We start from the raw sequence: 27,906 nt of genomic DNA on the forward strand, positions 1-27,906 counted from the left end.
TCTTTACACAGATGAGGGACTGACTGAGCTTATACATGCAGCACCTTAGTCATTACACAACATTTCAAGCAAGCCAGGGAGCCACCCTTCCTAAAAGGAAAAAAAAAAAAAAAAAGGATTTTGGCTCCTTTTTGGCTTATTCTTCATATGTTGCATTTAAACTAGATTGGGCAAGGATGAGAGTTTGACCAGGTTTCCAGTGCACAAATACATTCAGCATGCTATACAACTGAACCATGTAAGAAAATGTTTTAAAATTGTGTTCTTAGAAAAGTTTTGCATGGTTTCTATGACCAGGGACAAACATACAGAAAGTCAGGGATAGATATAAAAATTAGCATCTGCTCCGATCAAGTGATATCTGTAGCATAAAAGAGGGGGATGTAAAAAGGGACAGTACACCATGACTTTCTCCCCTTTAATTTGTTCCCAATTTTACCTGCTGAAGTATCCGTTTACAAATGGCTCCTTTTACTTCATTTTGGCATTTGAAATCGCTAATTTTGCCTGTGTTTACCCTACCTATACCCAATTATTGGCTATAGGAAAGCTGTGTAAATATAGCCAGCAGAAGAAATTACACTCCCAGCAGGAGGTAGGAGAGAAAGAACAATTCAGAATTTACTTAAATGTATATTTAACAGTGCTCCTTTGGTAAATACAAATGTTAAATCAAAGTAAACATAAAAAGGAAAAAGGTTGCAGTAAAAAAACCCAGGTAACGACTTACTTTATTTCAAGAAAAAATAGCACTTAGAAATTCTCAGTGTAGCCCTCCCGCTGTGATAAAGAGTGGAGATTTTTGAAAACCTACGTTTTCACTCTGTAAATTCAGGGCATGAGCAACTCTGACTACCGTAACTAAGCTATTCACTAGTCTAGAAGTTTTATGACATTATGCTAAGATAAACCTTCCTGTAAAGCCCTCTTCCACCTTGCAGGGCTCTAACCGGACGTAAAACACATTGCAAACATGTAATGTAAAAAATAAATAGAAAGCATTGCAATATGTATTCATCTATTTAAATGGATTTTACCTTTTTATTAAGTATAAGAAACAACCCTTAAAGTATTGGGCTTTGGTTTATTGACAAATATTAAGCATGGGTGAGTACAGAAAGATAATATCCCGATTTCACTGCAAGCTCAACCCATTTTGCTTGATTGTAGTTTCAATGAACAAAACCCAACTATTTCAGAAACAATAAAACCTAAACAAGCACATTTTCATTCATTTTATACTCTCCAGCTGCAAACATAGTTTAAAGGGACACTGCTGTAAAATAGTTTTCCCCTTAATGCTAACACTGTACTGTGACATTTTCTCCCCTTTTATGTGAATAATTTTACAGTACACTATCTCTTTAAGGGTTTGGTAATCAATGCAAATATTTGCTGTCAGGGTCTGAATGCTTACTACGGTTACAACCACAAATTAACTATTACTGGAAGTGAACAAGACAAAAAGTAGGGTACAGGTTACATGCCTGTATTTTGTTTTAAAAATGGAAAAAAAGGTGGAAAAAAAACCCCCACACTTTTATCTGCATACTTTGAAGTTTTTGCACCTATTCAATAGGAACTGAGGTCTCAGTTTAAGAGGATGATGGCAGGCAAATAGAATATTTTAAGATGTTAAATATATAAAAAAAAATCTGGCAAAGCAGTACATTATCCATCTCAGAGCACACAGTATACAAGCAGGCTGAGATATCAGATCTAGGTTTCTCACCTGTTGTAGGATAACTCCAAGAGAGTTCTTGTCTTTTTGATTAACACCATCTTTATGCAAGCGAGCTAGGATTTCTGGTTTCTTGTATGTTTTAAGTGCCAACAGATGAATCACCCTTTCCCTATACGGCCGCTGTGCAATGGCGTTGCTTATACTGGTCTTCCGTAGTGTATTTGCAGGATTAATGGGTGTTGATCTCTTCCTTTCAGGTGCTGTATCTAAAAGATTGCTTGCTGGTTTACGAATCTGGACCCTCTTCCCTGTAAGAGTAGGAGGGAGGATAAAAGTTGAATATTCTGCTATTTGAAACCTACAAGTTTTTTGTTTTTTTTTCACATTCAGTTCATACAGTGAAGATGGCTAATCAGCTGCATATGCTTTAATGTAAATAGTTTACCAATGATAGTTTGAAATGTACATTGCACAAGAGAATCATAAAACTGGAAAGTAGCTATATTTAGCGCATTCACAATTATTGGAATGTGTGTGCGTGCATGGATTTGTGCTAGAGGTTGATTTCATACTATAGTGCATAATATTAATCTATAGTGATGCTTTATACATTACCCCTTAAACAACTACAAAATCTTTAAGACCATGTTCTAACACATACTGTACACAAATATTTGTGCAAGTAATCAGTTCCAGTCCGTGCTTTAAAACATTAACTGCATATGAATGCACAATAAGTTCACAACTGAAATTCACATACTATAAACAGACTTATTTTATATGAAAGTAATAAAATGCAACAGCAATTTTAATACATTTTTCTTTGCGAACATGGCAATTAAAAAAAAATGGCACAATTATACTGCACAGTTGTGCACCTTAGTACATAGATTCACATACTGCTGTTATTTATGATTTCATTAACCTAATTTACTCAGGAATTAAAGAATGCAAGTAATACAAAAAAAAATTTTTTTTTTAAAGCTTACCTGGAATACCTGGAGGCAAATGCTAAGTTGTATTGGCCACATTGTAGAGCATGACCAGCAAAATCATTCTTTGTGACTCTGAAGTTTGAGTTATATACACAAGACAATCTTGTGATAACTAAAGTATGCACTGTAAGTTATCAGTGCTGGTGCACAATTTTTAGTATATTTTAAGCAAAAGGGAAACTGGTTTTTCTTAAGTGCATCGGATTTAATCACCACAAAAAAAAAAAACACATTTGCATGCAAAATAGTATACTTAGAATTGATCAATTGTGCAACATTGCCAGTGTAAAACTATCCATATAAAACTACACTGGCTAATTATTTCCGCTTGAAAGAACCCCCACACGGATGCATTAAAGCATTTTTCATTGCTCTCTTTTATCTTCAAACTGCTATTTCCAAGAACAGGCATTAAAGGGACATGAAACCCCACAATTTTAAACAACTTTCCAATTTACTTCTATTATCAAATTTGCTTAATTCTCTTATCCTTTGCTGAAGTAGCAGCACATTTATTACTGTGAGCTAGCTGAACACATCTAGTGAGCCAATCACAAGAGACAAATGTGTGCAGACAATCAGCTAGCTCCCAGTGGTTTAGGATATGTATATATTTTTCATTAGTGGATAGCAAGAGAACAAAGCACATTTGAAAATTGAGTATATATATATATATATATATATATATATATATATATATAATTATTTTTTTTTTATTATTATTTTTTTTTTTTAAATTGCATGCTCTGAATCGTGCAAGTAAAAGGGTTTAAAGACCAAAAGGGACAGTGTACAAATTAACTTTCCCTACATCTAATCAATTTGCTTTTTAAATTAAATGCAGAAGCCAATAAAGGGACCCTCAAGTCAAAAAACAATTTATATAAGAACTTACCTGATAAATTAATTTCTTTCATAGTGGCAAGAGTCCATGAGCTAGTGACATATGGGAGATACTGTACATTCCTACAAGGAGGGGGCAACGTTTCCTCAACCTCAAAATACACCTCCCACCTCCTATACCTTAGTTTAACGTGTAGCTAAAAAGTGGTGTAAAAAATAAGGGAGTATAAAAAGAGGAGCTGGAAAAAAAATAAAATCAAAACTACAAAAAAAATATATGTAAGTTTTTAAATAAATTATGTTTTCTTTCATGTAAGTGGCAAAAGTCCATGAGCTAGTGACGTATGGGATATAATGCCCAAAATGTGGAAATCCACAAATCACTAGAGAGGGAGGGATAAACAGCTCAAATCAAAAGGCATTGGAATCAAACAGACAACTGCCTGAAGAACCATTTACCAAAGGCTGCTTCCTAAGAAGCAAACACATTAAAAATGGTAAAATTTAGTAAAAGTATGCAAAGACCAAGTTGCTGCTTTGCAAATTTGATCAACTGAAGCTTCATTCTTAAAAGCCCAAGAAGTGGCAACTGATCTAGTAGAATGAGTTGTAATTCTGAGGCAGAGACTGCCCCGCCTCCAAATAAGCTTTGTGAATTAAAAAGGTTTCAACCAAGATGCCAAAGAAATGGCAGAGGTTTTCTGACCTTTCCTGGAGCCAGAAAAAATTAAATAGACTAGAAGTCTTTCTGAAATCTTTAGTAGCCTCAACATAATATTTCAAAGCTCTTACCACATCCAAAGAATGTAAAGATCTTTCAAGAGTATTCTTAGGATTAGGACACAAAGGAACAACAATTTCCCTATTGATGTTAGAATTCACAACTTAAGGCAAAAATTTAAATGAAGTCCGCAAAACAGATTTATCTTGATGGAAAAATCAGATGAGGAGACTCACAAGACAGCAGACAATTCGGAAACTCTTCTAGCAGAAGAAATAGCCAAAAGAAATACACTTTCCAAGAAAGTAATTTAATATCCAGAGAAGGCATAGGCTCCAAAGGAGGATTCCTGCCTGTAAAATCTTCAAAACTAAATTGAGACTCCAAGAAGTAGAAATAGATTTAATAACAGGTTTGATACGAATTAAAGCCTGAACAAAACAGAATATCAGGAAGTTTAGCAATCTTTCTATGAAAGACAGAAAGAGCAGAAATGTGTTTTCAAAGTATTTGCAGACAAACCCTTATCCAAACCATCCTGAAGAAACTAAAATCCTAGGAATTCTACAAGAATGCCAAGAATAATTATGAGTGGAACACCATAAGATAGGTTTTCCAAACCCAAAAGATAAATTTTCCTTGAAACAGACTTACGAGCCTTAGCATAGTGCCAATCACTGAGTCAGAGAAACCTCTGACTAAGCGTTCAATTTCCATGCCGTCAAATTTAGAGATTTGAGACCCTAATGGAAAAAAACAGCCCTTGAGACAGAAGGTCTGGCCTTTAAAGGGACACTGAACCCAAATTTTTTCTTTCATTATTCAGATAGAGCATGCAATTTTAAGCAACTTTCTAATTTACTCCTATTATCAAATTTTCTTAATTCTCTTGGTATGTTTATTTGAAAATTATTTGCTTTGCAAGGGTTGCATTTTTATTTTAAAAAAAGGAAATAACTAAATAACTTTATTTCTAGCATTCCATTTTTTTTTTGTTTTTCTGTCTGTGTGGGTAATTAGGGGTGGGATTATTTTCACCTGTTTGGGCCTTGGAAGCCTATAAATTTAGCACATTTACTCTGTGAGCTTGCTCTTTTAGGCTTGCTGTATTGATTATCTGTTAAAGTAACATTGTCTGTTTAAGTATAATAGTTAGCTAACCAAGGTAGTTAGGCAAACAAGGTTTTGGGGTAACCAAGGGGAAATATATTTATTTAATACTTTTAAGTTAAACCTTTTATTAAGAATGTGTGAGAATCTCATTCAGTGTACAGTTTGCCACATGTTTGCATCACTGGAGCAGCCGCTTCTGGGATTATATGTTTGTGGCAAGTGCGAGCATATTGTCTCTTTAGAAACTCGTATTGGGGATCTGGAGGAACGAATTGCAACACTACATGAAATTCAGACACTTGAAAGGGAAATGGATAGGACTGAGCTGGTTGTTAATGGTTCCAGCAGTGGGAATGGGGAGGATTCAGATGAGGAGACTCCAGGATGTAGCTGGGTCACAGTTAGAGGGCGAAGTAAGCGGAAGAGACAGGCCAGTTCTGAGCTGGTACACCCCAATAGATTTGCAAGATTAAGTGAAAATGTTGGGGATATCAGTTCAGGGGTGGCAGTGTCAGAGAGGGCCGTGTTGCCTAGTATAGTGAACAGTCCTTTAGCTGTGGAAGAGGAGCATACTATGGTGGGCAGTCCTTCAGTCATGGAAGAGGGGCATACAAGTCAGGGCCAGAGGCAGATGTTGGTGGTAGGAGACTCTATTATAAGGAAGGTTGATAGGGTAATTTGTCATCCAGACCCTTTACATAGAACAGTTTGCTGTCTTCCAGGGGCTCGTGTTAGGCATATTGTGGAGCGTATTGATAGATTGTTAGAAGGATGCGGGTCTGATCCTGCAGTCATGGTGCATATTGGTACTAATGAAGAAATCAGTGGGAGATGGAGAGTCCTAAAAAATGACTTCAGGGAGTTAGGTAGCAAGCTTAAAGCAAGGACATCCAAAGTAATATTTTCTGAGATATTACCAGTGCCGTGTGTTAACTCAGTAAGGCAGAAGGAGCTAAGGTCTGTTAATTCATGGCTAAAAACATGGTGTAAAAATGAGGGGTTTGACTTTTTAGAACACTGGGCTGATTTTTCACTAGGGTACAAATTGTACAGTAAGGATGGATTGCACCTGAATGACATGGGTGCAGGTGTGTTGGGGGAAAGGATGGTAGCACGTTTAGAGAACCTTTTAAACTAGGCAAAGGGGGGGAGGGTCAATTTGAACAAAATAGAACAGAGAGATCAGTGTCTGAATATGTCTCTCCATTAATATCTCAAGGAAGGGATGACTTAAGAAATGTCACATTAGAAAGTATAGAGGAAAGTACACCAAGTAGCAGCAGAAAGCACATGAAAATTAAATGTATGACAACAAATGCAAGAAGCATGACAGGTAAAATGGGGGAGCTGACGCTCTTAGTTGCAGAAGAGGACTATGATGTTATCAGTATAACTGAAACTTGGTGGGATGATTCACATGACTGGGCAGTTAACTTAGAGGGGTATACATTATTTAGGAGGGACAGGAATAATAAAAGGGGTGGAGGAATCTGCATGTATATTAAACCTGACCTTAAACCTACAATAAGGGAAGATATTTATGATGCAAGTGACAATGTAGAGACCCTGTGGGTTGAAATAAAGAGTGGGGGGAAAAATCCTAAAAAAATATTACTAGGAACATGCTACAAGCCTCCCAACATTAGTGACCCAGAGGAAACTCAACTACTAATGCAAATAGGTAAGGCTGCTAATAACAGTGCTGTAATTATGGGAGATTTTAACTACCCTGATATAAACTGGGCCAATGAAACTAGTAATTCAGCTAAGGGGGATAGATTTTTAAATGTTCTCAGGGATAACTTCTTGTCACAATTAATAGAGGAGCCAACTAGGAGTAAAGCTATATTGGATTTAGTGCTATCAAACAATACAGATATAATATCAAACATAGAAATCAAAGAACATTTGGGTAACAGTGATCATAACATGGTCACATTTGAAATCTCTTTTCATATGCAGTGTTTTAAAGGCTTAACTAAGACTTTTAATTTCAAGAAAGCAAAATTCAACGATTTAAGGAAATCATTAAATAATATAAATTGGGACAATGTATTTTCTAATAAAAATACAGAGGATAAATGGATAATATTTAAAAATTTGTTAAATAAATATACATATCAATACATACCATATGGTTATAAAAATAAAAATAAAAAAAATAAGCCGTTATGGCTAAATATAAATGTGTTAAAAGAAATTAGGAAAAAACGTAGGGCATTTAAATTATTAAAAGAAAATAGTACAGACTCAGCATACAATATTTATAAGGAATGTAACAAAGCATGCAAAAAAGCAATCAAATTAGCCAAAATTGAATATGAAAAATTAATTGCCAAGGATTCTAAGTCTAACCCTAAAAGGTTCTTTAAGTACATAAATAGCAAAAAATCTAAGAAGGATAATATAGGTACATTAAAATGTGTGGAGGGTAGCATGATAAATAATGACAGGGAGAAGGCTGAGGTACTAAACCAGTTTTTTTCTTCAGTATACACAAGAGAGGAACCATTGAATGATACTTTGGAACAGAATAGAACATGCCAGTCCATACCACTAACTGGGTTTTGTTTAGAGGATATCAGGAAAAAACTAAAAAATATTAAGGTAAATAAAACTCCAGGCCCAGATGGAATACACCCAAGGGTGTTAAGGGAACTTAGCACTGTTATAGACAAACCTTTACTCTTAATTTTTCAAGACTCATTATCCTCAGGCATGGTACCCCAGGATTGGCGTAAAGCTGATGTGGTGCCACTCTTCAAAAAGGGAAGCAGGGATGATCCAGGAAGCTATAGACCAGTTAGTCTGACATCAATAGTGGGGAAGATATTTGAAGGGATTATAAGGGATTATATTGATGAGCATATTCGTGTAAACAAGATTATGAGTTCTAATCAGCATGGCTTTAGGAGAAATAGATCATGTCAAACTAATCTAATTAGATTCTACGAGGAAGTAAGTAAAAATATAGATAAAGGGGAATCAGTTGATGTGATATACTTAGATTTTGCAAAGGCATTTGATACAGTGCCACATGAGAGATTAATGCACAAAATTAAGGGACTGGGAATAGCTGAAAATGTTAGCTCATGGATAAATAACTGGATAAAAGATAGGGAGCAACGAGTAGCAGTAAATGGATCATACTCAGATTGGACAAAGGTAATCAGTGGCGTCCCCCAGGGATCAGTACTGGGCCCTGTTCTTTTTAATATTTTTATAAATGACTTGGAGCAAGGATTAAATAGCGACATCTCTATTTTTGCAGATGATACTAAGTTAAGTAAGGTCATTAGGTCAGAGCAGGATGAACTCTCTTTGCAAAGGGATTTGCTAAAATTAGAACTATGGGCAAGTGAATGGAAAATGAGATTTAATACGGAAAAATGTAAGGTTCTACATTTTGGAAGTAAAAATAAGCAGGCTATGTATTTTTTAAATGGGACAAGACTTAGCCAAACACAGGAGGAAAGGGATTTGGGAGTAGTAATAGATAACAAGCTAAAGATGAGTGCACAATGCAGGGCAGCGGCTTCAAAGGCTAATAAGATACTAGCATGTATTAAAAGAGGCATTGATTCAAGGGAGGAAAGCATAATTCTGTCATTATATAAAGCCCTGGTAAGACCTCACCTTGAGTTTGGAGTGCAGTTCTGGGGACCGATTGCTAAAAAAGATATTGCAGAACTAGAAAAAGTTCAGAGAAGGGCCACAAAGCTAATAAGGGGATTGGAGAAATTAACCTATGAGGAGAGGCTAGCCAAACTGGGTCTGTTCTCTTTAGAAAAAAGGCGCTTGAGAGGTGACATGATTACTTTATATAAATATATTCAAGGCCCATATACAGAGATGGCAGAAGCTCTTTTTATTCCAAGAAAATTGGTTCTGACAAGAGGTCATAATTTAAGGTTGGAGGAAAGGAGATTTAATCTCCTGCAACGGAAACGTTTTTTCACTGTAAGAGCAATAAAATTGTGGAACTCATTACCAAAGGAGGTAGTGAATGCCAATACCATAGATACATTTAAAAATAGTCTGGATAAATTTCTGTATATAAACAAAATTCATGGATATGATTGCTAGTATTAAATGGGTCACATTTTAATGGGGTTATTTAAGCTTAACTGGAGCTTTTTGTAAGTATTTTAGATTTGTATAGGTTGAACTCGATGGACTTCAGTCTTTTTTCAACCTTATCTACTATGTTACTATGTTACTATGTTACTATGTATGTAAAATCAAGAAGGTAAGTTTAGATGCCAGCCCATTTTTGGTGAACAACCTGGGTTGTCCTTGCTGATTGGACAGCACCAATAAACAAGTGCTGTCCATGGTTCTGAACCAAAAATGCTGGCTCCTTAGCTTAGATTCCTTCTTTATCAAATAAAGATAGCAAGAGAATGAAGAAAAAAAATAGGCGTAAATTAGAAAGTTGCTTAAAATTTCATGCTCTATTTGAATCATGAAAGAAAAAAATTGGGTTCAGTGTCCCTTTAAAGGAAGTGGCCAAGGCTGGCAATTGGACAAGATCCGCAAACCAAAACCTGTGAGGCCATGCTGGTGCTATCAGAAACACAGGAGACTGTTCCATAATGATCTTGTTCCATAATGATCTTGGAGATCACCCTTGGAAGAATATAAGCAGGTTGGTAAATTCAAGGAACTGCTAAGGCATTCACCATCTCCGCCTGAGGATCCCTGGACCTGGAAAGGTATCTGGGAAGCTTCTTGTTTAGATGGGAGGCCATCAAATCTATTTCTGGAAGACCCCACATCTGTGCAAGCTGAAAAAAAACACAACTGGATGGATGTAACGTCTGACAGCTGAGATAATCTGCTTCCCAATTGTCTACACCTGAGATAAGATTCGCAGAAATTTGACAAGCAGTGATTCTGCCCAAGAAAGTATCCAAGATACTTCCTTCATTGCTGAAGGACTGCGAGTCCCTCCTTGATTTACATATGCCACTGTTGAGACTGTTGAGATTGTCTGTTTGAAAACGAATGTAAAGTTCTCTTTAATAGAGGCCAAACCTGAAGAGCTCTGAAAATAGCATGGAGTTCTAAAATATTGATTGGCAACCTTGCCTCTTGATACCAAACCCCTTGTGCTGTCAGACCCACCAGACAGCTCCCCAACCTGCGAGAGTTGCATCTGTTGTGATCACAGTCCAGATGGGACGAACAAATGAGGAATCTTGAACAATAAGGTGATGGTCTAACCACCAAGTCAGAGTGGAGTGTTGGGATATCCGAGTAAAATACCTGCACCATTGGTGCAACATGCAAAGCTGTAGAGGCCTGTATGAAAACAAGCAAAGGGGGATCACGTCTGATGCTGCAGTCATGAGACCTAAAACTTCCATGCACATAGCCACTGAAGGGAATAATAAGAGCAGAATGAAGTTAGTCTTAGCTTGTCTAAACATTGTCAGAGAAAGTCATGGACACTGAATCTATTTGGAAACCTAAAAAGGTGACCCTTGTCTGAGGAATCAAGAAACTTTTGTAAATTGATCCTCCAACCATGTTTTTGAAGAAACCACACTAGTTTCGTGTGAGATTCTGCTAAATGAAAAGATTTAGCTAGTACCAAGATATTGTCCAAATAAGGAAACACCGCAATACCCTGCTCTCTGATTACAGATAGAAGGGCACCAAGAACCTTCGAAAAGAATTTGAGCTGTCGCTAGGCCAAACAGAAGAGCGACAAATTGGTAATGCTTGTCTAGAAAAGAGAATCTCAGAAAACAATAGTGGTCTGGATGATTTGGAATGTGAAGATAAGCATCTTGTTAGTCTATTGTGGACATGAAATGACCTTGCTGAACAAAAGGCAGAATAGTCCTTATAGTCACCATCTTTAAAGTTGGGACCCTTACAAAAGAATTTAAAAATTTCAGATCCAGAATTAGTCTGAACAATGAATGGGATTTGAATAAAACCCCAAACCCCATTCCTGCAGAGGAACTGGAACAAAAACCCCTGAAAGCTCTAGGTCTGAACCACTTTCAAAAAGCCGGAGCCTTTACAGGGTTTGTTGAAATATGAGAAAGAATGAATCTTCCCATGGGAGGTCTTATTATGAAACCTATTCGATACCCCTGAGATACAATATTCTGAATCCAATGATTTTGAACAGATACTGTCCAAATGTCATGAAATTATTTTAATCTGCCCCCCCCACTAGTTGAACTGGTTTGAGGGCCATAACTTCATGCAGTCTTAGGGACTGGATTTGTTTTTTATAAGGCTTGGATTTATTCCAATTCAGAGGTTTCCAATTAGAGCCAGAGGCCTTAGGGGACAAAAGGAACGAAAACTATTGAGAGCTTTAAATTTACCCTTAGATTTCTTATCCTGGTGCAGAAAAACTCCCTTTCCCCCGGTGATCGTGGAGATAATAGAATCCAATTGAGAACCAAATAAATTACTACCCTGAAATGATAGATAGTAATCTAGATTTAGACACCATATCAACATTCCAAGATTGAAGCCATAAAGCTCTTCTAGTAAGAAGACAGATTTAATATCAATCTTAAAACATCAAATATAGTATCACAAATGAAATGATTAGCATGTTGAAGTAAAAGAACAATGCTAGACAACTCAGGATCTGTTAACTGTTGAGCTAAAACCAAACAAGTTAAAGCAGCAGCATCAGCCATAGAAATAGCAGGTCTAAGAATATAGCCAGTATGTAAATATGCTTTTTTAAGATAAGATTCAATCTACCTATCTAAAACGATCCTTAAAAGAAGTACTATCTTCCATAGGAATAGTAATACATTTGGCAAGAGTAGAAATAGCCCCATCAACCTTAGTGACTTTCCCCAAAACTCTAGTTTAGCCACAGGTAAAGGATATAGATTTTTAAACCTAGAAGGGTTAAATGAAGCACCAAGTTTAGACCATTCTTTAGTAAACATATGAAAAATAGCATCTGGAATAGGGAAAACTTTAGGAGTAACCTCAGGTTTTAAAAACAGAATTCAAACGTTTGCTATTTGTTATCAAGGACTAGATTCCTCAATAACCAAAGTAAACAATACTTCCTTTAATAAAGAATGAATATATTCAATCTTAAGAAGGTTGATTTATCAATTTCAGTCTCTAAAGTAGGATCCTCTAAACTAGAGAAATCCTCATCAGCAGAAGATACTTCAGTATGCTGTCGATCAATACAAGCTTCAGATTTGAGAAGTTAGGAGAGACCTTTTATGTTGGCAAAATAGCAGTTGTAGCCTTCTCTATAGCTGCAGCAATATAAACTTATATCTTAAATCTACAGTAATATAATGTACTTATGAAAAATTATTACATGCTGATAGTGTTTCTATAACAAAAAAAATCCAATTTACTCAAAATAGCAGTTTCAGGAATTCTTTTAAACAAAAATAAAATCAAAGCACACAACCTAGCCCTCTATGAATCAAATGAGAGCAGATGGAGAGACTTAATATAACAAAGCTTGAGAGAAATGACACGGCTCGCGATGCAACTTTGCGCCAAAAATGTTGTAATAAAAAGTAACATTTTGCGTCATCGCGAGCCTAAGCCCATGAAAATTTTGAAAGAAACAGACTCCAAATTACAACCAACTGGAACCCTAGGTAAGCCTAAAAACTCATAAACATAATTTCCATGCTGAAACTGTTAGACTGCAAAGGGAAATAGACCTGACTCATGGCAAATATATACAATATACATTTAAAACTTTATTAGATAAAGTGCCAAACATACTGTACCTGTGTCTTTAAAAATTATATATACTTACCAGAAAACAACCATCCACATATAGCAGACAGCCAAACCAGTACTGAAACAGTATAATGTCGATCTGTAAAGGGAGGCAGCAGATGAATCCCTGGGACCGATTACAGAGAGTCTTAGAATAGATTTCCCATAGGTGAAAACATGGCGTCAGGCAAAACTCCCTTCACAGCCCTCAGAAACACTGTAGTTTGAGAGGAACTGGGCTTCAATGTGCTTAGAAGCACCTATCACAGAAGAAAAAAAGTTTAAAAACTAAGGTATATGTGAGGTGTATTTATAGGCATTTTGAGGTTTTGGAAACTTTGCCCCCTACTGGTAGGAATGTATATCCCATATTTCACTAGCTCATGGACTCTTGCCACTTACATGAAGGTAATTAAAATTTCCTTCCTATGATAGGGAGAGTCCACGGCTTCATTCCTTACTGTTGGTAAATACAACACCTGGCCACCAGGAGGAGGCAAGGACACCCCAGCCAAAGGCTAAATATCCCTCCCACTTCCTCATTACCCCAGTCATTCTTCGCCTTTCGTCACGTTAGGAGGTGGGAGAGAAGTGTCAGAAGATACGGAGAGTACTGAAAAAGGGATCTGCCCTTAGAGATAGGACTGGAGTTTTAAGTAGTTATGTGAGAGTATTGATGAAAGTTAGTCTGGATGATTTTGCAGAAAAACTTTCCCTGCATCTCCAGACTACTGCTAACAGCTCCTAAGCAATCAGTGCTTCAACTTGCCATAGAATCCTCATCACGTGAGGGCAATCAGCTCACGCTGCAAACACCACTCTGGGTTCCATCACGGTAATTAAACCTTTACAAATCCCAGCAGAAAAACCAACATCGGATAACTGTTTAAAAACAGAATTTATGTTTACCTGATAAATTTCTTTCTCCAACGGTGTGTCCGGTCCACGGCGTCATCCTTACTTGTGGGATATTCTCTTCCCCAACAGGAAATGGCAAAGAGCCCAGCAAAGCTGGTCACATGATCCCTCCTAGGCTCCGCCTACCCCAGTCATTCGACCGACGTTAAGGAGGAATATTTGCATAGGAGAAACCATATGGTACCGTGGTGACTGTAGTTAAAGAAAATAAAATATCAGACCTGATTAAAAAAACCAGGGCGGGCCGTGGACCGGACACACCGTTGGAGAAAGAAATTTATCAGGTAAACATAAATTCTGTTTTCTCCAACATAGGTGTGTCCGGTCCACGGCGTCATCCTTACTTGTGGGAACCAATACCAAAGCTTTAGGACACGGATGAAGGGAGGGAGCAAATCAGGTCACCTAAATGGAAGGCACCACGGCTTGCAAAACCTTTCTCCCAAAAATAGCCTCAGAAGAAGCAAAAGTATCAAACTTGTAAAATTTGGTAAAAGTGTGCAGTGAAGACCAAGTCGCTGCCCTACATATCTGATCAACAGAAGCCTCGTTCTTGAAGGCCCATGTGGAAGCCACAGCCCTAGTGGAATGAGCTGTGATTCTTTCGGGAGGCTGCCGTCCGGCAGTCTCGTAAGCCAATCTGATGATGCTTTTAATCCAAAAAGAGAGAGAGGTAGAAGTTGCTTTTTGACCTCTCCTTTTACCTGAATAAACAACAAACAAGGAAGATGTTTGTCTAAAATCCTTTGTAGCATCTAAATAGAATTTTAGAGCGCGAACAACATCCAAATTGTGCAACAAACGTTCCTTCTTTGAAACTGGTTTTGGACACAGAGAAGGTACGATAATCTACTGGTTAATGTTTTTGTTAGAAACAACTTTTGGAAGAAAACCAGGTTTAGTACGTAAAACCACCTTATCTGCATGGAACACCAGATAAGGAGGAGAACACTGCAGAGCAGATAATTCTGAGACTCTTCTAGCAGAAGAAATCGCAACTAAAAACAAAACTTTCCAAGATAATAACTTAATATCAACGGAATGTAAGGGTTCAAACGGAACCCCCTGAAGAACTGAAAGAACTAAATTGAGACTCCAAGGAGGAGTCAAAGGTTTGTAAACAGGCTTGATTCTAACCAGAGCCTGAACAAAGGCTTGAACATCTGGCACAGCTGCCAGCTTTTTGTGAAGTAAAACCGACAAGGCAGAAATCTGTCCCTTCAGGGAACTTGCAGATAATCCTTTTTCCAATCCTTCTTGAAGGAAGGATAGAATCCTAGGAATCTTAACCTTGTCCCAAGGGAATCCTTTAGATTCACACCAACAGATATATTTTTTCCAAATTTTGTGGTAAATCTTTCTAGTCACAGGCTTTCTGGCCTGAACAAGAGTATCGATAACAGAATCTGAGAATCCTCGCTTCGATAAAATCAAGCGTTCAATCTCCAAGCAGTCAGCTGGAGTGAAACCAGATTCGGATGTTCGAACGGACCCTGAACAAGAAGGTCTCGTCTCAAAGGTAGCTTCCAAGGTGGAGCCGATGACATATTCACCAGATCTGCATACCAAGTCCTGCGTGGCCACGCAGGAGCTATCAAGATCACCGACGCCCTCTCCTGCTTGATCCTGGCTATCAGCCTGGGGATGAGAGGAAATGGCGGGAACACATAAGCTAGTTTGAAGGTCCAAGGTGCTACTAGTGCATCCACTAGAGCCGCCTTGGGATCCCTGGATCTGGCCCCGTAGCAAGGAACTTTGAAGTTCTGACGAGAGGCCATCAGATCCATGTCTGGAATGCCCCACAGGTGAGTGACTTGGGCAAAGATTTCCGGATGGAGTTCCCACTCCCCCGGATGCAATGTCTGCCGACTCAGAAAATCCGCTTCCCAATTTTCCACTCCTGGGATGTGGATAGCAGACAGGTGGCAGGAGTGAGACTCCGCCCAAAGAATAATTTTGGTTACTTCTTCCATCGCTAGGGAACTCCTTGTTCCCCCCTGATGGTTGATGTACGCAACAGTCGTCATGTTGTCTGATTGAAACCGTATGAACCTGGTCCTCGCAAGCTGGGGCCAGGCCTGGAGAGCATTGAATATCGCTCTCAGTTCCAGAATATTTATCGGTAGAAGAGATTCTTCCCGAGACCAAAGACCCTGAGCTTTCAGGGATCCCCAGACCGCGCCCCAGCCTATCAGACTGGCGTCGGTCGTGACAATGACCCACTCTGGTCTGTGGAACATCATCCCTTGAGACAGATTGTCCAGGGACAGCCACCAACGGAGTGAGTCTCTGGTCCTCTGATTTACTTGTATCTTCGGAGACAAGTCTGTATAGTCCCCATTCCACTGACTGAGCATGCACAGTTGTAATGGTCTTAGATGAATGCGCGCAAAAGGAACTATGTCCATCGCCGCCACCATCAACCCGATCACTTCCATGCACTGAGCTATGGAAGGAAGAGGAACGGAATGAAGTATCCGACAAGAGTCCAGAAGCTTTGTTTTTCTGGCCTCTGTTAGAAAGATCCTCATTTCTAAGGAGTCTATAATTGTTCCCAAGAAGGGAACCCTTGTTGACGGGGATAGAGAACTCTTTTCCACGTTCACTTTCCAGCCGTGAGATCTGAGAAAGGCCAGGACAATGTCCGTGTGAGCCTTTGCTTGAGGAAGGGACGACGCTTGAATCAGAATGTCGTCCAGGTAAGGTACTACTGCAATGCCCCTTGGTCTTAGCACCGCTAGAAGGGACCCTAGTACCTTTGTGAAAATCCTTGGAGCAGTGGCTAATCCGAAAGGAAGCGCCACGAACTGGTAATGTTTGTCCAGGAATGCAAACCTTAGGAACCGATGATGTTCCTTGTGGATAGGAATATGTAGATACGCATCCTTTAAATCCACCGTGGTCATGAATTGACCTTCCTGGATGGAAGGAAGGATAGTTCGAATGGTTTCCATCTTGAACGATGGGACCTTGAGAAATTTGTTTAAGATCTTGAGATCTAGGATTGGTCTGAACGTTCCCTCTTTTTTGGGAACTATGAACAGATTGGAGTAGAACCCCATCCCTTGTTCTCTTAATGGAACAGGATGAATCACTCCCATTTTTAACAGGTCTTCTACACAATGTAAGAACGCCTGTCTTTTTATGTGGTCTGAAGACAACTGCGACCTGTGGAACCTCCCCCTTGGGGGAAGTCCCTTGAATTCCAGAAGATAACCCTGGGAGACTATTTCTAGCGCCCAAGGATCCAGAACATCTCTTGCCCAAGCCTGAGCGAAGAGAGAGAGTCTGCCCCCCACCAGATCCGGTCCCGGATCGGGGGCCAATATTTCATGCTGTCTTGGTAGCAGTGGCAGGTTTCTTGGCCTGCTTTCCCTTGTTCCAGCCTTGCATTGGTCTCCAAGCTGGCTTGGCCTGAGAAGTATTACCCTCTTGCTTAGAGGACGTAGCACCTTGGGCTGGTCCGTTTTTACGAAAGGGACGAAAATTAGGTCTATTTTTTGCCTTGAAAGGCCGATCCTGAGGAAGGGCGTGGCCCTTACCCCCAGTGATATCAGAGATAATCTCTTTCAAGTCAGGACCAAACAGCGTTTTCCCCTTGAAAGGAATGTTTAGTAGCTTGTTCTTGGAAGACGCATCAGCCGACCAAGATTTCCACCAAAGCGCTCTGCGCGCCACAATAGCAAACCCAGAGTTCTTAGCCGCTAACTTAGCCAATTGCAAAGAGGCGTCTAGAGTGAAAGAATTAGCCAATTTGAGAGCATTGATTCTGTCCATAATCTCCTCATAAGGAGGAGAGTCACTATCGAGCACCTTAAGCAGTTCATCAAACCAGAAATATGCGGCTGTAGTGACAGGGACAATGCATGAAATGGGTTGTAGAAGGTAACCCTGCTGAACAAACATCTTTTTAAGCAAACCTTCTAATTTTTTATCCATAGGATCTTTGAAAGCACAACTATCCTCTATGGGAATAGTGGTGCGTTTGTTTAAAGTAGAAACCGCTCCCTCGACCTTGGGGACTGACTGCCATAAGTCCTTTCTGGGGTCGACCATAGGAAACAATTTTTTAAATATGGGGGGAGGGACGAAAGGAATACCGGGCCTTTCCCATTCTTTATTAACAATGTCCGCCACCCGCTTGGGTATAGGAAAAGCTTCTGGGAGCCCCGGCACCTCTAGGAACTTGTCCATTTTACATAGTTTCTCTGGGATGACTAAATTTTCACAATCATCCAGAGTGGATAATACCTCCTTAAGCAAAATGCGGAGATGTTCCAATTTAAATTTAAATGTAATCACATCAGATTCAGCCTGCTGAGAAATGTTCCCTAAATCAGTAATTTCTCCCTCAGACAAAACCTCCCTGGCCCCCTCAGATTGGGTTAGGGGCCCTTCAGAGATATTAATATCAGCGTCGTCATGCTCTTCAGTAACTAAAACAGAGCAGCCACGCTTACGCTGACAAGGGTTCATTTTGGCTAAAATGTTTTTGACAGAATTATCCATTACAGCCGTTAATTGTTGCATAGTAAGGAGTATTGGCGCGCTAGATGTACTAGGGGCCTCCTGAGTGGGCAAGACTCGTGTAGACGAAGGAGGGAATGATGCAGTACCATGCTTACTCCCCTCACTTGAGGAATCATCTTGGGCATCATTGTCATTATCACATAAATCACATTTATTTAAATGAATAGGAATTCTGGCTTCCCCACATTCAGAACACAGTCTATCTGGTAGTTCAGACATGTTAAACAGGCATAAACTTGATCAGAAAGTACAAAAAACGTTTTAAAATAAAACCGTTACTGTCACTTTAAATTTTAAACTGAACACACTTTATTACTGCAATTGCGAAAAAACATGAAGGAATTGTTCAAAATTCACCAAATTTTCACCACAGTGTCTTAAAGCCTTGAAAATATTGCACACCAATTTTGGAAGCTTTAACCCTTAAAATAACGGAACCGGAGCCGTTTTAAGCTTTAAACCCCTTTACAGTCCCTGGTATCTGCTTTGCTGAGACCCAACCAAACCCAAAGGGGAATACGATACCAAATGACGCCTTCAGAAGTCTTTTATAAGTATCAGAGCTCCTCTCACATGCGACTGCATGCCATGCCTCTCAAAAACAAGTGCGCAACACCGGCGCGAAAATGAGACTCTGCCTATGCTTTGGGAAAGCCCCTAAAGAATAAGGTGTCTAAAACAGTGCCTGCCGATATTATTAAATCAAAATACCCAGAATAAATGATTCCTCAAGGCTAAATAAGTGTTAATATCAATCGATTTAGCCCAAAAAAAGTCTACAGTTTAAATAAGCCCTTGTGAAGCCCTTATTTACAATCGTAATAAACATGGCTTACCGGATCCCATAGGGAAAATGACAGCTTCCAGCATTACATCGTCTTGTTAGAATGTGTCATACCTCAAGCAGCAAGGGACTGCAAACTGTTCCCCCAACTGAAGTTAATTGCTCTCAACAGTCCTGTGTGGAACAGCCATGGATTTTAGTTACGGTTGCTAAAATCATTTTCTTCATACAAACAGAATTCTTCATCTCTTTTCTGTTTCTGAGTAAATAGTACGTACCAGCACTATTTGAAAATAACAAACTCTTGATTGAATAATGAAAAACTACAGTTAAACACTAAAAAACTCTAAGCCATCTCCGTGGAGATGTTGCCTGTACAACGGCAAAGAGAATGACTGGGGTAGGCGGAGCCTAGGAGGGATCATGTGACCAGCTTTGCTGGGCTCTTTGCCATTTCCTGTTGGGGAAGAGAATATCCCACAAGTAAGGATGACGCCGTGGACCGGACACACCTATGTTGGAGAAATTTAAAGTTTCTTCAGGCACTTGATTAAAATCTGTGCCACATCTTTACAAAACACGGAGCTACGCATTGGGTTTGATAAAAACCAGCTGCAAGTATTATACATACTAAAAACACTAACTGCAAGTTTAATACTAACAGTGTCAGGCAATCCACTCCTTTAAGGCTGTTATATTATACAATTTAAAGCTGTAAGGTTCATTGTTTTACCGAAATTAGTTACTTATTAAGATTACACAACGATATTCTTACAAAGTGTACTGGTATATGCTATGTAACCATCATCCGTTTTGCCCAATATAAAACAAAAGCAGTATAAGTTTTGAAAAGAAAACATAATTTATGCTTACCTGATAAATTCCTTTCTTCTGTTGTGTGATCAGTCCACGGGTCATCATTACTTCTGGGATATAACTCCTCCCCAACAGGAAATGCAAGAGGATTCACCCAGCAGAGCTGCATATAGCTCCTCCCCTCTACGTCAGTCCCAGTCATTCGACCAAGAAACAACGAGAAAGGAGTAACCAAGGGTGAAGTGGTGACTGGAGTATAATTTAAAAGATATTTACCTGCCTTAAAACAGGGCGGGCCGTGGACTGATCACACAACAGAAGAAAGGAATTTATCAGGTAAGCATAAATTATGTTTTCTTCTGTTATGTGTGATCAGTCCACGGGTCATCATTACTTCTGGGATACCAATACCAAAGCAAAAGTACACGGATGACGGGAGGGATAGGCAGGCTCATTATACAGAAGGAACCACTGCCTGAAGAACCTTTCTCCCAAAAATAGCCTCCGAAGAAGCAAAAGTGTCAAATTTGTAAAATTTGGAAAAAGTATGAAGCGAAGACCAAGTTGCAGCCTTGCAAATCTGTTCAACAGAGGCCTCATTCTTAAAGGCCCAAGTGGAAGCCACAGCTCTAGTGGAGTGAGCTGTAATTCTTTCAGGAGGCTGCTGTCCAGCAGTCTCATAGGCTAAACGTATTATGCTACGAAGCCAAAAAGAGAGAGAGGTAGCAGAAGCTTTTTGACCTCTCCTCTGTCCAGAGTAAACGACAAACAAGGAAGAAGTTTGGCGAAAATCTTTAGTTGCCTGCAAGTAGAACTTGAGGGCACGAACTACATCCAGATTGTGTAAAAGACGTTCCTTCTTTGAAGAAGGATTTGGACACAAGGATGGGACAACAATCTCTTGATTGATGTTCCTGTTAGTGACTACCTTAGGTAAGAACCCAGGTTTAGTACGCAGAACTACCTTGTCTGAGTGAAAAATCAGATAAGGGGAATCACAATGTAAGGCTGATAACTCCGAGACTCTTCGAGCCGAGGAAATAGCCATTAAAAACAGAACTTTCCAAGATAACATTTTTATATCAATGGAATGAAGGGGTTCAAACGGAACACCCTGTAAAACGTTAAGAACTAAGTTTAAACTCCATGGTGGAGCAACAGCTTTAAACACAGGCTTGATCCTAGCTAAAGCCTGACAAAAGGACTGGACGTCTGGATTTTCTGACAGACGTCTGTGTAACAAGATGGACAGAGCTGAAATCTGTCCCTTTAATGAACTAGCTGATAAACCCTTTTCTAAACCTTCTTGTAGAAAAGACAATATCCTAGCGATCCTAACCTTACTCCAGGAGTAACCTTTGGATTCGCACCAGTATAGGTATTTCCGCCATATTTTATGGTAAATCCTTCTGGTAACAGGCTTCCTAGCCTGAATCAGGGTATCAATAACCGACTCAGAAAAACCACGTTTTGATAAAATCAAGCGTTCAATTTCCAAGCAGTCAGCTTCAGAGAAGTTAGATTTTGATGTTTGAATGGACCCTGTATCAGAAGGTCCTGTCTTAGAGGTAGAGACCAAGGCGGACAGGATGACATGTCCACTAGATCTGCATACCAAGTCCTGCGTGGCCAAGCAGGTGCTATTAGAATTACTGATGCTCTCTCCTGTTTGATTTTGGCAATCAATCGAGGAAGCAGCGGGAAGGGTGGAAACACATAAGCCATCCTGAAGTTCCAAGGTGCTGTCAAAGCATCTATCAGAACTGCTCCCGGATCCCTGGATCTGGACCCGTAGCGAGGAAGTTTGGCGTTCTGGCGAGACGCCATGAGATCTATCTCTGGTTTGCCCCAACGTCGAAGTATTTGGGCAAAGACCTCCGGATGAAGTTCCCACTCCCCCGGATGAAGAGTCTGGCGACTCAAGAAATCCGCCTCCCAGTTCTCCACTCCCGGGATGTGGATTGCTGACAGGTGGCAAGAGTGAGACTCTGCCCAGCGAATTATCTTTGATACTTCCATCATTGCTAGGGAGCTTCTTGTCCCTCCCTGATGGTTGATGTAAGCTACAGTCGTGATGTTGTCCGACTGAAACCTGATGAACCCCCGAGTTATTAACTGGGGCCAAGCCAGAAGGGCATTGAGAACTGCTCTCAATTCCAGAATGTTTATTGGAAGGAGACTCTCCTCCTGATTCCATAGTCCCTGAGCCTTCAGAGAATTCCAGACAGCGCCCCAACCTAGTAGGCTGGCGTCTGTTGTTACAATTGTCCAGTCTGGCCTGCTGAATGGCATCCCCCTGGACAGGTGTGGCCGATGAAGCCACCATAGAAGAGAATTTCTGGTCTCTTGATTCAGATTCAGAGTAGGGGACAAATCTGAGTAATCCCCATTCCACTGACTTAGCATGCATAATTGCAGCGGTCTGAGGTGTAGGCGTGCAAAAGGTACTATGTCCATTGCCGCTACCATTAAGCCGATCACCTCCATGCATTGAGCTACTGACGGGTGTTGAATGGAATGAAGGACGCGGCATGCATTTTGAAGTTTTGTTAACCTGTCTTCTGTCAGGTAAATCTTCATTTCTACAGAATCTATAAGAGTCCCCAAGAATGGAACTCTTGTGAGAGGAAAGAGAGAACTCTTCTTTTCGTTCACTTTCCATCCATGCGACCTTAGAAATGCCAGAACTAACTCTGTATGAGACTTGGCAGTTTGAAAGCTTGAAGCTTGTATTAGAATGTCGTCTAGGTACGGAGCTACCGAAATCCCTCGCGGTCTTAGTACCGCTAGAAGGGCACCCAGAACCTTTGTGAAGATTCTTGGAGCCGTAGCCAATCCGAATGGAAGAGCTCCAAACTGGTAGTGCCTGTCTAAGAAGGCAAACCTTAGATACCGGTGATGATCTTTGTGGATCGGTATGTGAAGGTAAGCATCCTTTAAATCCACTGTGGTCATGTACTGACCCTCTTGGATCATGGGTAAGATTGTCCGAATAGTTTCCATTTTGAACGATGGAATTCTTAGGAATTTGTTTAGAGTCTTTAAATCTAAGATTGGCCTGAAAGTTCCCTCTTTTTTGGGAACCACAAACAGGTTTGAGTAGAACCCTTGTCCTTGTTCCGACCACGGAACCGGATGGATCACTCCCATTGTTAACAGATCTTGTACGCAGCGTAGAAACGCTTCTTTCTTTATCTGGTTTGTTGACAACCTTGACAGATGAAATCTCCCTCTTGGGGGAGATAATTTGAAGTCTAGAAGGTATCCCTGAGATATGATCTCTAGTGCCCAGGGATCCTGAACATCTCTTGCCCAGGCCTGGGCGAAGAGAGAGAGTCTGCCCCCTACTAGATCCGGTCCCGGATCGGGGGCTCTCGGTTCATGCTGTCTTTGGGGCAGCAGCAGGTTTCCTGGCCTGCTTGCTTTTGTTCCAGGACTGGTTAGGCTTCCAGCCTTGCCTGTAACGAGCAACAGCTCCTTCCTGTTTTGGTGCAGTGGAGGTTGATGCTGCTCCTGTTTTGAAATTCCGAAAGGGACGAAAATTAGACTGTCTGGCCTTAGCTTTGGCCTTGTCTTGAGGTAGGGCGTGGCCCTTACCTCCCGTAATGTCAGCGATAATTTCTTTCAAACCGGGCCCGAATAAGGACTGCCCCTTGAAAGGTATATTAAGTAATTTGGACTTAGAAGTAACATCAGCTGACCAGGATTTTAGCCACAGTGCCCTGCGTGCCTGTATGGCGAATCCTGAGTTCTTAGCCGTAAGTTTGGTTAAATGTACTACGGCCTCCGAAATGAAAGAATTAGCTAGTTTAAGGACTCTAAGCCTGTCCGTAATGTCGTCTAGCGTAGAGGAACTAAGGTTCTCTTCAAGCGACTCAATCCAAAATGCTGCCGCAGCCGTAATCGGCGCGATACATGCAAGGGGTTGTAATATAAAACCTTGTTGAACAAACATTTTCTTAAGGTAACCCTCTAATTTTTTATCCATTGGATCTGAGAAAGCACAGCTATCCTCCACCGGGATAGTGGTACGCTTAGCTAAAGTAGAAACTGCTCCCTCCACCTTGGGGACCGTTTGCCATAAGTCCCGAGTGGTGGCGTCTATTGGAAACATCTTTCTAAATATTGGAGGGGGTGAGAACGGCACACCGGGTCTATCCCACTCCTTAGTAACAATTTCAGTTAGTCTCTTAGGTATAGGAAAAACGTCAGTACTCGCCGGTACCGCAAAGTATTTATCCAACCTACACAGTTTCTCTGGTATTGCAACAGTGTTACAATCGTTGAGAGCTGCTAAGACCTCCCCTAGTAGTACACGGAGGTTCTCCAATTTAAATTTAAAATTTGAAATATCTGAGTCCAATCTGTTTGGATCAGAACCGTCACCCACAGAATGAAGCTCTCCGTCCTCATGCTCTGCGAGCTGTGACGCAGTATCAGACATGGCCCTAGCATTGTCAGCGCACTCTGTTCTCACCCCAGAGTGATCACGCTTGCCTCTTAGTTCAGGTAATTTAGACAAAACTTCAGTCATAACAGTAGCCATATCTTGTAATGTTATCTGTAATGGCCGCCCAGATGTACTAGGCGCCAAAATATCACGCACCTCCCGGGCGGGAGATGCAGGTACTGTCGCGTGAGGCGAGTTAGTCGGCATAACTCTCCCCTCGCTGTTTGGTGAAATTTGTTCACATTGTACAGATTGACTTTTATTTAAAGTAGCATCAATACAGTTAGTACATAAATTTCTATTGGGCTCCACCTTGGCATTGGAACAAATGACACAGATATCTTCCTCTGAGTCAGACATGTTTAACACACTAGCAAAAAAAACTTACAACTTGGTTATAATCTTTTTTAGCAAAAAAAGGCACTGTGCCTCAAAGAGGTACTAACGATTAAATGACAGTTGAAATAATGAACTGAAAAACAGTTATTGCATCAAATTTTAAAACAACACAACTTTTAGCAAAGGTTTGTTCCCATTAGTAAAAAACAACACTAATTAAATTTGTACATAAGAAAACAAAACAACGTTTTTTATACACAGTCACTATAAGAATTCTCACAGCTCTGCTGAGAGAATTTACCTCCCTTCAAAGAAGTTTGAAGACCCCTGAGATCTGTCAGAGATGAACCGGATCATGCAGGAAATATAAAAGTAGCTGACTGGAATTTTTTGATGCGTAGCAAAGAGCGCCAAAAACGGCCCCTCCCTCTCCCACACAGCAGTGAAGAGAAACGAAACTGTCACAATTAAAGCAAAAAACTGCCAAGTGGAAAATAATGCCCAAACATTTATTCACACAGTACCTCAGCAATGTAAACGATTCTACATTCCAGCAAAAACGTTTAACATGAGAATAGTTATTAAAAGGATTAGTGACCTTTAACACAGTAGTTCCGGTGAAATACCATCCCCAGAATACTGAAGTGTATACATACATGTCATTTTAACGGTATGGCAGGCTTTTCTCATCAATTCCATTCAGAAAATAAAAACTGCCACATACCTCAATGCAGATTCATCTGCCCGCTGTCCCCTGATCTGAAGCCTTTACCTCCCTCAGATGGTCGAGAACAGCAATATGATCTTAACGACTCCGGTTAAAATCATAGTAAAAAATCTCTGTCAGATTCTTCCTCAAACTCTGCCAGAGAAGTAATAACACGCTCCGGTGCTATTTTAAAATAACAAACTTTTGATTGAAGTCATAAAAACTAAGTATAATCACCATAGTCCTCTCACACATCCTATCTAGTCGTTGGGTGCAAGAGAATGACTGGGACTGACGTAGAGGGGAGGAGCTATATGCAGCTCTGCTGGGTGAATCCTCTTGCATTTCCTGTTGGGGAGGAGTTATATCCCAGAAGTAATGATGACCCGTGGACTGATCACACATAACAGAAGAAATGTTCTTTATCATTGTATTTTAGCCTCAATTAACTTTATTTGGTTGGCCAACCTACATTTATATTGTTTTTAAAAATTGCTATTCATTTATGCAATTTATTGTCATAGTTTTAGGTTGCCAAAAACAGATTTTATTTTTCTTACAAATATTTGACTACACTCCTTTGTCTCATATTGGCATTGATAGTTCTATTTACACAGTGCAATTTGTATCAGGTCCATTTAACACTAGACCCATTTATTTATATAAACAGTTTTTTCACTTTACACCGTTTTCCTTTTTTCATCCATATAATATTTTTATATCTTCTTCCACATATAGTGAGAAATCAAAAAAATATTATTGTTCCAGCACATTGTTCTTATATTTTAGTTTTTTAATACAGCACAGAGCTTCTTACACATAATATTTTCTCCATTAGTTTGCAATAGCTTCCTCAGCGTTCTTGTTACCTCCTCCCACTTTTCTATTACCCATACTGTTCCTGAGGAGAACATCTTTGGCTACAAGAGCATACAAACATACAGCGCAGGAAATATTAACCTCCTAATCTACAGAGTTAAGGTTTCCAGGATCTTTTCTTCAGGATGGGCTGGAGAAGGGCCTTTCTGCTAGTTCCCTGAGAGGACAGATTTTGGCCCTGTCGGTTTTATTGCACAAGAGATTGGCTAAGCTTCTAGATGTGCAGTCCTTTAAGGCTCTGATTAGAAACCGACCTGTGTTTAGATCTGGGGCTTCTGAGCCTAAATCTTGTTCTTCGGGTTTTGCAACAGGTTCCGTTTGAGCTTCTACATTCCGTTGACATTAAATTCTTATCTTGGAAGGTTCTCTTTATTGGCTATTGCCTCTGCGCGCAGAGTTTAAGATCTCTGCTTTGCAATGTGAGCCCCCTTATCTGATTTTTCATGCAAACAAGGCAGTTTTACGTACTAAATTAGGTTTTCTCCCTAAGGTTGTGTCAGATCGCAACATCAGGAGATTGTGATTCCTTCCTTGTGTCCTAATCCTTTGTCAAAGGAATGCTTACTTCAGTTTGGATGTGGTTCTATCTTCAGGCTACTAAGGAGTTTAGACAATCTTCCTCTGTTTATTCGGGGAAGCGTAAGGGGCAGAAGGCTACTTCGACTTCCCTATCTTATTGGTTAAGGAGCTTCATCTGCTTAGCTTACGAGACAGCGGCACATCGTCCTCCTGAGAGGATATCGGGTCATTCCACTAGAACAGTGGCTTCCTCTTGGGCCTTTAAGAATGTGGCCTTTATGGATTAGATTTGTAAGGCGGCTACCTGGTCCTCAAACTTTTTCAAAATTTTACAAGGTTTGATGTTTTTGCTTCGGCCAAAGCAACTTTCGGGAGGAAAAAATGTTTTGCAGGCTGTGGTGCCCTCAGAATAGGGTCTGCCTCTTCCTTTTTGTCCCTCCAGTTATTCATTCAGTGTCCTCTGCAGCTTGGTTATAGTTTTCACAACAGTAAGGAATTAAGCCATGGACTCTCCCTATCTTAGGAAGGAAAACAATTTATGCTTACCAGATTAATTCCTTTCTTTCCGGAAAGGTAGAGTCCACGGCCCTCGTCTGTTTTTTCAAATCTACCAAGCTGCAGGAAGGGGTAAAGCAGGCAGTAACTGTTTCATCAAATTAATGTGAAATGCATGGTGAAGTTTTGACATGTTAAATATAAAACCATCATGGTTGTTACCAGATTTATGACTCATGAATGTACATTTAAATGCATGAAACACTAGTGTCATCTGCCTTTTTAGGTTATTAGGCACAGACTAAGCTACTTGTAGGGATTTAGAGGTGCCAAACTAAACACATTGATCTAGACAAAAAGAAGCAAGT

The 27,906-nt window shown here is 40.0% G+C and overlaps 1 protein-coding gene across 1 annotated transcript in view; it reads right to left on the reverse strand.

Annotated features, from left to right (window-relative positions):
• ELL2 (elongation factor for RNA polymerase II 2) overlaps positions 1-27,906 on the reverse strand; it is a 168,791-nt gene that overhangs the window by 49,487 nt on the left and 91,398 nt on the right. Inside the window, exon 5 of the mRNA XM_053701504.1 lies at positions 1,733-1,992. Within this exon, the coding sequence (XP_053557479.1) occupies positions 1,733-1,992 (260 nt within the window). The remainder of the gene's footprint in view (positions 1-1,732; positions 1,993-27,906) is intronic.

Source organism: Bombina bombina, chromosome 2 (assembly GCF_027579735.1).
Source record: "Bombina bombina isolate aBomBom1 chromosome 2, aBomBom1.pri, whole genome shotgun sequence".
Lineage (NCBI taxonomy): Eukaryota > Metazoa > Chordata > Amphibia > Anura > Bombinatoridae > Bombina > Bombina bombina.